Here is a 14,283-nt window from a genome sequence, read left to right as displayed (position 1 = left end):
CACATCTGACAGCCGTGAAAAACAATCTCGCAAGCCTGCCTGCCTGCGGGGCGCGCACGAGACTGATATTAAACCAGAGATTCGTGCGCTTAACTCAACATTCAACAGGGTCACCTACACATCGTCACTAGGTTACTGGGGGTGTCAAAGACAAGCATTTCGCTTTGTTGTTCACCCTCCTTAGAAACGTAGAACAGGTCCAGGAATGTATTTGAGAAGAACAGACCCCCCCCCACCTCCCTACCTACCCCAGCCCGACATTGATTTCTGGGGCAACTGATTTCGTCTAACACTATCTGGAATCCATTCTTCTAATTACAATCACCGGGAAAGTGCATTTTTGTAGCACCTTTCCCTAGACGCGCGTAAATGAACTCCTTGTAGCTATTACACACCGTTTGGTTCGGCCCGCATTGGACGTGACGGACACATCGCTGCTGCTGCTGTTGTTGTTGTAACTTCTCAACTACTCCATTGCGCGCAAGAGCAAACATCCCACCATATGTTCTGCATAGGCGGATGCGGTTCGTAAAGGTCCATTGTTTATCAGGTTTCGCGTGTTGTCCGTGCACAACCACATCGCCCAGATTGCCCCTTGCCTCGTCATGTCTCGCGAGTTGGGTTTGAGCGTGGAGAGCGTCCGGTGTGGATGGGGGCGACCACCATGCACATGAGGTGCACAATCGGCGTTAAAGGCTGCGCGGTCCACGTGGTGGGCAGTAGAATAAGTCCGTGCAGCAATATCCATCGTTGGACTGCATTTCTATGCTCTCTGCTTTCACCCAACCCTCACTGGCTAGCGTGGTAAAGTATGATCAGGTACACCCCCCCCCCCCCACAAAAAAACCAAACTCGTGCGACGTGGGTAGGGCCTCATCCAGCAGGGGGTTGACAAGAGGGCGGTGACATCTACGTGTACGATGTGTGAGGAGCCGTGGCGGTGTTGTAGTGGTCCGCGCGCTGCGTTGCGAAGCCTCCTGACATCGACACTGGGGAGACGAAGGCGGCCGGGCGTGGTGCTGGCCACCCACCCCCTCGTGTGCCGTGCCGGCCTTCATAGGTGCTGGCTAACAGCACTTGCCCCAACAGCCTGTTAAGGCTATATGGGGGAGCTTTGTCTTTGGTGGCGAGGAGAAATTAGCTCGCTGCGCCGCGAGCCCGTGCGACCCATAAGAGCGGCAGAGGAGCCTCCACTGGTCCTCCGTTAGGTTCACCTGGCCTGCAACACGTGTAGTGTGATGTGTGCGAACATCAGTCCTGGGTAGACACGTGCGTCCGAGCATCGCCTTGAGCTCACCGCCACGTGTGTCCCCGTGCGGCTTGAATAGGCGCCGACGAACAATACCTCCCCCCCCACACACGCACGCTTAGATCACCCCTCCCACGACCACGGACTCACCTGCCGCGAACCTGCACGTTGGAGATGGCGTAGTAGTACTTCTTGAGGTTCTCCTTGTCGATGAAGGTGTCCCCGGTGGCGGGCTGCAGGAGGCGCGCGCGCAGATCCGTCAGCGTGAAGAACCTGCGCAGCTCGCTGTCCACGTCCAGCCTCGCGTACAGAGACGCCACGTTGCGCAGGCCGACGCCGGCGAAGAGCGCCGTGCGGTTGAGCACCTCGAAGCGCACGGTGCGGTCCTGTTTGGCCACGAAGCTACGCGAGTACTCCTCGGTGCAGACGACCTGCGTGGCCGACGCCTGCGTGAGGTCGAGAGCGCGGCGCGCCTCGCGGCGGAAGAGCTCGTAGCAGTCGTCGGCGTAGTACTGCACAGCCGTCCACGTTCGGCCGTAGTCCAGCGACTTCTCGAGCACCATGGCGCTCGGCCGCCGCGACTCGAACGTGATGACGACGTCGTCCGTCAGCTCGATGGTCTTGCCCCACGACATCGTGATGTTGACGCGCAGCGGCTCCGGGTGGCGGTGCCACGAGACGCTCTGCCAGTAGGTGGAGAGGCCTCCCTGGGCCCCGACGCCGACGTGGCCCCCGTGGCCCCCGTGGCCGCCGTAGCCCCCGTAGCTCGGCGAGCCGAGCGCGGGCTCCGAGTCGAACATGAGTTCCGCCGGGTGGGAGAGCTGCGGGGTGCTCGCGTCGCAGAGGTTGCAGAGGTATGGGTTCTCCTGCGAAGCGGCAACGACCACGTGCGTGATCGTTTCTGTGTTTTCCCACCCCTCGTGCAACAATGTTGGACAGGTGGAACGTGCACGGGCGCTCGCCGTATCGGTTAAACCGCAGAGACGGAGACGCCTTGGTGGAGGCCTTTGTGGGTGAGTCGTGATCACGAGGTTGCTCCTCGTTGTTAAATGCACGGAGCGTTCGATAACGAGGACGAATGACATCGTTTATTAAAATGGGCATGTGACCAATGGCCTTGAGCCAGTGGCAGGAATTCTACAATGGATTGGTGATGCCTCCCATCCAGCAGTGGATTGATCATGGACGCTGATTATAACATTGGTGGTGATGTAACGCCAGCTTTCGTTTAAGGGGTAGGTCAATTTGATGCCCTTGTGAGTGGAGACTAAACTAAACGTGGACGTTATCGATGATAGGCAGGCATTTAGTGTGTACCCGCTTTGTTCACAACATATAATTATAATGCGAGCGAAAGCCAGTACATTGTGAGCTGCGCCTCACAAGACATTCATTAGAGTGATGTTTGCAGTGAGTGGGTCAGAAAGGTCAGTACACAGTGGTGCCTCCGAGTGGATTACAGCAATCTGAACGCTTTTGCTTATAAATGTATGCCGAGCAGCTTATGACAGCGATAATTTAAGCAGCAAATATCTAAAACTTTGCATCGTGTCATGAGTAGATTTTCTCGCCGTACCATGATCGGCAGTCAGGAACGGAGTTTAAAAAAATCCCAGCCGATAATGCAACATCAATCTCTGCCTCGGAAAATGCCGACACTGGAACTGCTCAAGTTTGCCCGTTCACACCAAACCATCGCATGCTTGCGATGTCCCATTAACCCAGACCCAGTCGGTGTCACGCGACCCGTCTGTTGGCAGTGTGTGTGTGTGTGCTGGGGTGTAAAATGCGGATCCTCTCACCTCGTTCAAGTCGTTTGGCCCGCGTGGATGACTAGGCCAAGTTAGTTGAACACGTCGTATAGGCTTTCGCGACCAATTTAATCCATAATAGAGGTTTTTTGGGGGGTTAGATCGCATAAATATATAAATGTGTCGTTAAAACTTGCCACCACCCGACACAGCCAACTGTCGGGTTTTAACGACACATTTATATATTTTGCGCGATTTAACCCACAAAAACCCTCTAATATCGGCCAAGTTTCTCTCGATCGAGAGCTCACGGAAGAGTGGAGAGGCTTTTGCCAGCGGTGGCGTGAGCAAACGAGTGCACGGCTTTACCTTTGCACATGCCTCCAAATCACCCGAAATATTCCCGATCTTGTCAGATTTCTGAAGCTAAGCATTGGTTTCACCTGGATAGTGCTTCGTTGGGTCACCTCCATGCACGAACAGGTTGTTGTTGTTATAGAGCAGTGGTTACTAACCTTTACTGCAGCCTCTTTGGTTTTCAATCGTTAAAACGCTTATATTAGTAAATACATATGTTTGATGAAACAAAGTAGTTGTACTTACGTGCACGTGATTAATGTGTGTTTCGATGATTTACCTTCTAAACAAAATCTGGTCATGTTTCACACCCCCAGAAAGGGAATCTCGCACCCCCAGGGGATGCACCCCAGGTTAAGAACCACTGGGTCAGAGCTAATGAGGACAGTCCAAGAAAAGCCCGTTGTCAGACTGCACTTCTATGCTCCCATGTTTATATGTACCCCGTGTTCCGCCAACCTGTACTGATCAGCTTTGTGAAGTAAAGTCAAACAACGCCCATGAGCAAACATGGCACGGAAAAGCATGTGTGTGGCAGTGCATTGGCAAATGGCTTCACAATATGACGAATGAAAATGCTGGGATGAGAAAAAATAAACATGGGATCAATTCAAATTGTAAACATTCAGATGAATTATAGAACAACATGTTACATGGTAAGGTAAGAATAAAATACGGTAAAAGCAACGTTTGTTTAGGGTTACATGCTGTGACATGGGCTCCATGCGAGACCTCCTTGCATGCTGTTGCTGCTGTAACAGTCCTGTACAAAATGCACACCAACCACTGCCCCCACCCCACAGACCTTCAGGCGACGCTTCCACCCCCATGTGAAAGACGCCGTGGCACCCGATTGTGCACAACTCCTGCCAAGCCGCGGCCTTGCCTGCCCCCCCCCCCCCCCCCCCCAGTTGCCAGAACATTGCTCCCTGGACAGAAGATCACTTCACTCTGCCGTCCGGATATTGAACAAACCTCCCTGACGAACACATTGTCGACGAGACCACTGATTCTGGTCTTCAGGCCCTCACATGCCGAGCACGTGGACACCTCCTAGCCTCCCCACACGCCTTGTGGGACTACTGCAGTGAACCAATGGTTATGACGATTCGATGTGCTAATGTCTGATATGGATATTGCTCACAATTGCACCCAATACTGTATATATATATAACAAAAAATAACTGTAGATGCACAGCCACACATGGCAATAAATGGGTTCTCTGGCATCGGAAGTTGTAATAACATTTTGCAAGTCAAAATGTTGATAAACTTGGGTTTTGTCTTGGTTTGAAGCTTTCGTGACGGCAGGAATTCATACTCTCTGGTTCTTTCGGTAAAGTCACGTGGGTAGAAGACATAATAAAAGAGAACACGACGTTTTGGTCGCAACACGGACGCTTGTGTTGCGACCGAAACGTCATGTTCTCTTTTATTATTTTTTCTATCTATGTGACTTTACCCAAAGAACCAGAGAACTTGGGTTTTATTGCACTATCTTAAAAACCCAAACAAACCAATACACAACTACCCCGCCCCCCAAAATAAACATGCCGAAATAAGTTTAAACTGTAAAATTCTCGTGAAATTAATTTAGCGTAAAATTGGTAAAAACTACGGTTAAAATAAGCTAGGCACAATGTTTTTGGCTGAATATATTTAGCATTCTGTATACTATTTACACTTCAAATAAAGAATTCTGCGAATGTCATCTATTTTCACAAGTGAAATATATTTTACATGAAAAAAATGCACATGTATGATTGTTAACTAGTTATCGTCATCGCTGTCACGTGTTAGTAACAGTTTAATATCGCCGTTCCACGATTCTTGGTGTTTGTGCTTCGAGGGTAAAGAAAAGAGGATTAAGAAGTAGTAGGGGACTGAACAGTGGTAGTGACCTGGTATAATAAAACGCTGCTTCCAATTATGGGAGGAAAAAAAAGTGATTAGCAGCTGGCCGGTCTGTTCATACACAAAGCCTGAGCGAGCTTGCGCTGTAGGATTTTAATTATTAAAGCGGTGCATAATTGCCGTTGGCTGTAATTCCATTGTTAACATGCGTGAGCGTGCATGGGATAATCCATTACATCTGGTGATATAATCCCGCAAAGTTTTTTGACGATTCCCAGAAAATAGATTTTCAAATGTCGACCCAAATGCAAACATTGGGTTCAATGCAGTAAGAATGCATTCTCCATTTCACGGGCGTTTTTTTTCCTTTCCCCTGCTGCCATTTTCTTCTCCTCCTCTGCGATTTTAATTTTCCAGCCGGGAGCAAAATAAACAAAGCTCTAATCCGCATGTAACCCCCTTCCGTCACTCCCAAGTAAAACGTGTTTGTTATCCATTACAGGGGTATTTCAACTTGAAAGTCAGGAGTCGTTTGAATGTCATCACGTAGGGGGGGGGGTGTGATCCTTGTCGACACGTGAGTGGCTGCCGATGTTTTATTTCCGTTTGCTCTTCTCGACAATAGGATTGTTATTCTTTATCATCACTGTAGGGACTTGGTAGCGCAAGTGTGCTGAGCACACTTAATGGGGTGGGTCTTTGACAACGACCCTGACTTTTCACAATTGTGGTACATATTTTATTCGCATTCAGAGAGATGGGCTGCCAACTCACTCATCGTGTGCTGAGCACACTTGCCGCTGGGATCTCCGCTATCTCTGTCGTGGCTCACGTCTGTGGCGGGTGCCCAGAGCCCCCTCCCCCAACCCCCTGGCCGCCCGCTTCACCAACTCACATTGGCCAATATGCGGGGCTGTCTCCATCCAGCAGTGGACTGACAAAACGTCATTAATTATATCATAATTGTTTTAATCATTATTATGCACAGTCGAGTATGCCGTCGCATATTGGGAGATTATGAGTGAGTTGTCAGCCCATCCCTCTGGAGGAGAATAAAACAGGCACCACATTGTGAAAAGTCAAGTGGTTGTCATCGACTGACCCCATCACAGGGATGTAGAATTTCTTCAACTCATGGGTTGTGACCACCAGGGCGTACCTCGCCACTATTGTGGATGTTTATTTTACTATCATAATTATTCAGTTGGTATTGATCTGTTTCTCGCTTAAAAGCCTCATCGATGGGTTGATCTTTAATGAAGTCCCACATACACCAAAAGGGCATTCTTGTAAGCTCGAGTACGCTTGAACACTTCGCAGAATGAAACTACATTGGACATTCACTCTCGAATGAAAAGAAATGTGCCAACTCGTAAATTATATTTTTAAACAAAACCAAGCAGAGGTGACCCGGGATGGTTTCAGACGTCAGAGTGCTGGATTGCCACTTCTGAGATTCTCATCCAGACAAACATCAGAATCGTTATTTAGACTGGAGGAATCCGGTGAGCTGTGAAGCTTTTTCACTCAACGATGTCCACCTTTTATTAAACCGGAGTGTGTCAAGTGTAGCGAGGTTGATGCTATCAGCCAGATTACCAATGGCTGCACACAAAAATGAAATATATCATGTGAAGTTTCGTTCAGCACTTGATTTGGCTAAATTGCAATGATGAGAATAAAAATATGACTGCCAGGGGGGAAAGAAAAACAATCCGATTACAAAGTGGACGGGAGAGTGTGTGATTGCTTATTGCATGTATAATACAAATGGCACTTTAATTGTTTTGTATAGAGAAAGTCCTGTGAACTATATTCCGGTGTATTGTGCAAATAAGAGTTCCAAATGGATTCTTTGTCTAAAAATGTCGCGTCGATAGCACAATCGGAGAATGGAGAACAAAATATTTTCCCCCAAAATGCGACAACATCAGTTGTGAAATCGACCCTTAAATCTAAACGATATTTTGAATCGTCACCGGGTCCGATTCTTCCCGTCTCAGTCGAATCTCCTTGGCGCAGGCTTTTTATAAGTGCATCACAACCTCTATGAATGCTCTAGAAGCGCCATTTGAAAACTAGGAGCACGTGACACGACACTCGGCGTGATTATTGTGTACTTTGTGGACGAGTTTAAATCTCCTGAGGTTTGGTCACGGGAGCGTAAATAATTAAAACTGTCTTGCCGTGCTTTTCAAAGCTTTCATGTTGACTTGCCTGGCTGTATGCTTTAATAAAATAATGAGGCTGCACTTTATTTATAGTTGATTTTCCCGCAATAGACGGATATGTTAAAAGGTGAAACCTTAAAAGCAATAACAGATTTGTGTGTGTGTCGCCCCCCATTTGCTATGCTTATTTCTTTTACCAGCAGCGCATGATTGATCATCTCAAAGTGTTTGGGTATTCTCGTTATTTTGTCAAAGCAAAGATGTAAGTAAAGAACATATAAACCCTCAAAAATTGCATACTTTTGAAAAAATATGAAGTGCTGCTTGTTTGACCTTCAAGAACCTTGGAGACCAACAGTGCTGTGGTGTGAGAAAATAGCGATGGGAGATGCATATTTATATATACATATGGTGACAGCACCTATTGTATTGTTTTCTATGCATGTATAGCACAATTATGCATATGTCTAGCGTATATGAAACACATCTCTGCGGAGGAAGCTGGTAGGAACGTTGGGTTGCTCGGTCAATGGCCAGGGTCAACGGCGGCGTGGTGTATTCAGAAAATATGCCCGATTGTGAGGGCGGGCACAAGCCGGCGTGAGTAGGTTAAACGTTGAGCTTTATCAGGGCACCACGGGGTGACCAGCCCCTCCCCATCCAGCCCCACCCCTCCCACCCAGCCCCTTTCCACCCTCCCCAATCCAGCCCCTTTCCACCCTCCCCACCCAGCCCCTTTCCACCCTCCCCACCCAGCCCCTTTCCACCCTCCCCACCCAGCCCCTCCCCACCCTCCCCACCCAGCCCCTCCCCACCCTCCCCACCCAGCCCCTCCCCACCCTCCTCACCCAGCCCCACCCAGCCCCGCCCCACCCTCCCCACCCTCCTCACCCAGCCCCTCCCTACCCACCAGCCCCTCCCTGCACGACGGACGGACGGACACAATAATGCCCTGTGAGCTGGTGTAACCAGGAGGTTCCTACCAGTGTTAATGTTTCATATACATTGCATTTGCATGCAAGTATGCATGTAAAATACTGCGGTTGTATTATGCAAAGCATTGTCACGCCGCTGTGTTTTAATGGCTCGTGTACTTGCACATACATCAAATCGTATTACACAGGACTTTTTAAAATGTTATTCTGTAGCTCAATTAGAATAGGATGATAATAATAATCGTTTACAGTCCTTTGCCAATGTGATGCTTGGTGAAGGCTGCCCTATGCAATGTCAATCACAGGGGTTTTTGTGATCAGACTTCGTCTGACCGATGAGTGCGGGTTGGTGAAAGGGATGGAGGACGCGGACTGGTTCAGATATCACTTGCCACTGATGCGAGCCGTGACTGGGGATCGAACTCAAGTGGCCGGGTTCACAGCATAGTGCAGTAACCACTGTACCACCGATCCACCGCTCGTTGTTTATGTGTTCATGTACCATTAATATAATTTACAGTTGATTAACTAGTTATCTTATGGAAGGCTCGCCACCGCACTAGATGAATGTGGAATTTCCAGTACTAAACCACATTTGTTTACGTAAAGACAATTTGATTTTTGTCGCTTCGAGGGGTGACTGCACGTGAGTTTGTCAGTGCCGAGAATGGCCCATTCTCAAAACTCTTTCACATGATTTTTTTTGCATTCAATGTACCGCATATATTATGTATTTGCCTATCTATCCACCCATGTATGTATGTATGCATTAATTAATTAACTCGTTTAGTTATTCATTTGCTCATTCATAATTAACCTACTTATTTACGTTGCCACTTTCGAGGTACGGCCTGCCAGTTCAGTGCGTGGCATCACAGACACAGCACAAGCAGGGGCTGGCCAGAGAACAAGGGCGGTCTCACCGCATCACGCCCCTTCAGATGCACTTCTGCAGCCGCCTGGAACGCTCTTCCTTCCGACATTAGGAAGCCACTGGAGCTATGCAACTTGAAAAGAATCCGAATTTCTTGAGAACCGATGTTTGTGTTTAGTTTGTTGTCCTTCCCCGCGGACCTCCGATTAGCACGGTTGGCTACGTCCGGTGCGAAAGAAGTTCCACGTAGATGCATACTACACCGCAGTGCACGTCCTGAGAAGCCTCGTTATTCTGTTGAAGTATATCCCGACCCCATCCAGCGCTCCGCCAGCGTGCCTCCTCCGCTGAATTGATTGCTTCCTCCATATTGCCAAGTAGCGGCTTGAATCATTAACGTGCAGAGGCTCCCATAAAACATCTGCCTGGCTGTGATGTATGCCTTGCACGGACAGGTGGCTTGCATCGCATGTCATACTCTTCATCATTATCATCATTGTTATTATCATCATCAACATTGCTCGGTGAATGGTTTCGCTCTCTGCAAAAGTAAATGCATATGCTCTTAGACTGTAATGATTCTCCTCCACCCGGTGATTCGATACATTTATGCAATTCCGGCGTGTTATTTGATAAAAAAAAACATGTTTTTAATGCTTTCCAAATAAGGTTGAAAGTGTTCATTCGTTAGCTCTGTCCATCGCTCTCTCTCTCTCTCTGTGCATTAATTCGTCTGTCACGATAACTCTCGCAGAGATGATCCAATACAAATAAAAATGACAGTAGATTCGTGTTGCTCTTAGGGGACGTAGTGCCTATACAGAAGAAAATTGCCCAAGTTGGTCATAGAGTTGGCAAAACACAAGGCGATGGCAAACATCCGCTCAATATCTCACGGCCCTTTTCGGGCAGACGATGCCATTGCTTGCGGCGCCGTCTTTGACCCTCAACGTGTCATACACATTTTCACATCATATTGTTGGTGTATGTTTTGAGAGGTGACATTTATTTTTAATCGGTGCATCGTCACACGTCCACTGGAGTCGAGGGCAGCTGAAATCCTTGTTGTTGTTGTTGCCGCTGTGCCCTGATCCAAGTCAAGTCTTTGTCACATCCTCTTTCGTTATGACCCGAGTTTAGTGGATGTACTGTCACTGGTTTTGTCAGCTCTTTGTAAATCAGCGTCATCGTCATCATTGCAGTTGCTAACTTATTGTCACTGGTCGACACCACCGTCAGATTAGCGGTTTGCAAACTGTCAGCAAACAACCGATGTTGTCATCATCTTACACCATATTTAAAATCACGATTGCTTAGCAGAGGCCCCTGAGGTTCAAAGCGGCAAGGGGTCAATGATGATGATGAACACCACTCAAGAAGGTGTAACAGAGAAGATAAACTACAACCGGATGAGAGATACTACTTGCTGCTGATATGAGCCGTGGGCTTGGAATCGAACTTGGCTGGCCGGGTTTGCAGCGCAGTGCGTGAACGACTAAATCACTAAGCCCCGTCTCAACGTGCGCTCAAAGCATCGTTTACATCTGCCACCGTGATATACAGAGACACCCGCGTGTTTAGAAAAAATTACAGATAATGTCCCCCCCCCCCCGCCAATGCAGCAATATGTTGGCAGCTTGCCTTATGTAAAAAAAGCAAATGATACTGAAATTAATTAAGAACTTTGAATTCCATGATCTGGTTTAGTTTCGCCACGCGTTTTCAATTTGCCGTGCAGTGGGGCATTTACGACAGTTTAAGCGAAACCCGCGCGGACTTTGAGAGATTTTTTGCCCTCCCTCGTGATCCCCGAATGTGCATGCGGCACGTGTGAGCCGGGCCCAGCGACGCTTGCCACAAGGTGTTTGTCTCGCAGACCGTGACCACCTCTTGCCAAGCTCATTGAGCAATTTACATAATTGGAAATATTAATTTCAATGAAATATTTCTGCACCCCTCCCCCCTACACTCGCCCTCCGCGCCCCCCACCATCCCCTCACTCACCACTCCCCCACTTGCTTATTCAAGCGAGTTAACCGCAAAGGTTAGCGTGGGTCTCAAAAAAATTGTAAATTTAAAAGGGAAGAGGAGGCGGTGCGATTAACATTGCAAATTAGTGTTTCGTGATTTGTTCCAACACCACATGCCTTGTTAAAAAATATATAAGAAGAGAGCGAGAGATTCCAGTTATAACCCAATTTGCAGGTTTTTTTTTACATCTGGAGAGTAAAATGAGGATAAAATTGCATAGCTCATAGCAATCAATCATATCTGAGCATAACGGGTTTAGGTACGCAAAGTTTTTTTCGTGTGTGTTCGTGGTCTTGTGCGGGTTTTGAAAGGGGCCAGGCCAAGAGAGGGGGGAAGGGGGGGGGGGGACTGATGGCCGAGAGTAGCAGGTGGAGAGATGTGTGAAGGGAACGGGAGCCGAGGCTGTTGGTGGAAACGTGCCGCACGGAAGGGAAAAAAAACCCGCGGCGAGTGGTAAACGACTTTTGTGAGCGCAAGTGACAAGGTGGGCATTCCTCTCCTGACAAGCAATTTCAAAATGCAGCCCGAGAGCTTTGACTCTATTTACACTCGTGACAGCGCGCGCGGTCTTTCATTAGCGCCGCACGGGGGTTTTTTTTTTTGCGCGTGAGAATTTTCGAGCTTACATATATTTATTTTACGTTACCGAGAAAAATAGGTGCACAGATGTTTGTTTGTGGGAAGAGGGCTTCAGTAGCAATTTCATTAGGATTATCCCCAGCGTAAAACCTCGCCGCTGCCTTTGTATTACGATAAGTTATGATTTTGACATCTCGCGCTCCCGCCGCGAAATTGGGGAACACGACACAGTCCGGTGCCGGTTCCGTCCACGCTCCTCGACTCTTTTTGTTTTAAAGGGCCCTGGCTTCTTCCCTGGTTGCCCCGACTATCCTCGTTGTTCATTGATGCTTGGGCCCTTTCGTTGGGCTGGTAGAACTACTAGTTGCTTCACTATCTTGGGCTCAGGCCTCATTGGGCCTGGCCTGTTGCTCCCTTACTTCCCTTCTCTTTTCCGATGTGTGTTCCTACCCTCACCACCACTGTCTGCCAGTCGCATTTAGAATAGAGCTGGCAATATGCGACGAATTAGGTTCGAGGTTGCTCTACCGATAATTCGGTCGGATTAGTCAACGAATTGGATGACGTGAAATTGGTCGGGCAAAACGTCTCGCTTCTGCTCCCTCTTCTAAGATGTTTGGTGAGCATGGAAGATCAGGCCAAGTACCCTCCAGAGGGGATCACGAGAGCTTCGTTGAGTGGATGCCCGCAAAATAAATTGCAGAGCTGCACTTTTACCACTAAGACCTTTAACATCCATATCAAGGATTTAAACTCCATCTGATCCAATTCGTTCCATGTGAATCCATGCTCAGATGTATTGGTCAACAAATATTAACTAAATTATTGCTAACTTTTTTTATAGAGTGCAGGAATATGCTATTTGGATATATGCAGCTTTAATATTTGCACATAACTCAACATGCTACGTGTAATATGAAAGCCTGAATGCGTTTATAAAGTTAGCAACATCATCACAACGAGCCGACCAGTAATCACCTCGTGTGAGGAGCTCGCATCTGGCTCCAATTCCAAATGGTTCACATGGCAGAGCCTAAACAGACTGAGAGTGGGTTTCGGCAGACGCAATTATCTCATGAAATTATGGGGATTCAGCACAACCGAGCAATGTGCTTGTTAGGAGAAGCACACCATGGATAATTTTCTGAGCTGCCCCGTAGCACCACCATGCAATCCTCAAGATGTGGCCGTGCCAACACCAGAAGCGGTGGCCTGTGCAGAATATTGGGTAAAGACTGCATAGGTTGGACATGAGACACGAAGAAGACCACGATACTGTGGTAGACCATATGGGAAAATCTCATTAAAGACATCTTTTTAGAACTTTCTTTTGAAGATAGCAATGATTGATGTGATCACAAAGCAGTGACACAGTGCTATCTTATAACGCGATAACATTTTATTCATGACCTTATTATTTTCTTCAGTACGGGTGTTGCCTTAAAAAAAATGTAAACTGTTGCTTGAAAGAAAATGACAAAAAAAGAACCAAAGCAAAATACTAAACTGATTTTAAATAGACACGTTATCTCATCGTCCTCATCCGTGGTTGTGAACGAGCCACCACTTGTGTTGTGATGGTTGCATGTGGCAACGAGCATTTGCTCGGTTTTCTCGACTCGACAAACAACGGTGACACGGCGATGGCAGCGCGGTGCACAAATAGCAAAAATCTCAAAACACGAGTCATTAAAACCGCCCTAAAACGGAAACCTATTAAAAATATATATTCCGTCAAATTGGCGACGTTGTGGGCAGCGATCCTTCTGCACAGGCGTCTAGGTTTTTTTTTCTTAAATATTTTTGACGTTGTTACAATACAGGATATGTCCTCCGTGAAAAAAAAGAATAACGTAAAGGTTTTCATCTTAAAGAATTTAAAAAAATGTGCACAGTTTCACGGGGCAGCGAGGCACCCGAGATGCAGATGCTCAAACCCCGATGACAACGAAACGTTCCCAAAAAAAAGCGTCTCTCCTGAACCAATTAAACGTGACAGCTACCTTCGGGCGACTTCAAGAAAATCCCTTTCCGCCTTCATGCCTGACGTGTTGAAACTGTTTGGGATCCTGCGAGACGCGACGGTTCACTTCCGAGACACACGGAGTGGTGCCGTGCGCGCGACTCTGCACGTTCCGCGCCATGCTCACGCCGCCCCACCCCCCCCCCCGCCACCAGAGCCGCGTACCTTGAAGTCGTGCCCTCCGATGCACGCAAATATCGATTCGTGTAAAAAAATGAAGATGAATGCGGCACGAGGCGTGGAGCCCTGAACGCGGCCCTCCCTGACAAGACGGACGAGGGACTCGGTCAACGTAATTGACTCGGACGCAGCCGTATAATTGGTGGTTAACTCGGTAATTAAAAATGTGAGTGAAAGTGGATGTGAACATTTGTAATTAGAAAAAAAAACGTATGCCTCTGTTTAACCTTTCTTTTTTTACTCAATTTGACCTCAGTGCCGCAATTGTCACGAGATGCA

The 14,283-nt window shown here is 47.8% G+C and overlaps 1 protein-coding gene across 1 annotated transcript in view; it reads right to left on the bottom strand.

Annotated features, from left to right (window-relative positions):
* LOC133354580 (netrin-G2-like) overlaps nucleotides 1-14,283 on the bottom strand; it is a 172,849-nt gene that overhangs the window by 35,748 nt on the left and 122,818 nt on the right. The window contains 1 exon segment of the mRNA XM_061571527.1: nucleotides 1,400-2,115. Within this exon segment, the coding sequence (XP_061427511.1) occupies nucleotides 1,400-2,115 (716 nt within the window).

This window comes from Lethenteron reissneri, chromosome 48, assembly GCF_015708825.2.
Source record: "Lethenteron reissneri isolate LAM-NWPU_2019-01 chromosome 48, ASM1570882v1, whole genome shotgun sequence".
Classification (NCBI taxonomy): Eukaryota; Metazoa; Chordata; class Hyperoartia; order Petromyzontiformes; family Petromyzontidae; genus Lethenteron; species Lethenteron reissneri.
This window is presented reverse-complemented; position numbering and strand designations above follow the sequence as displayed.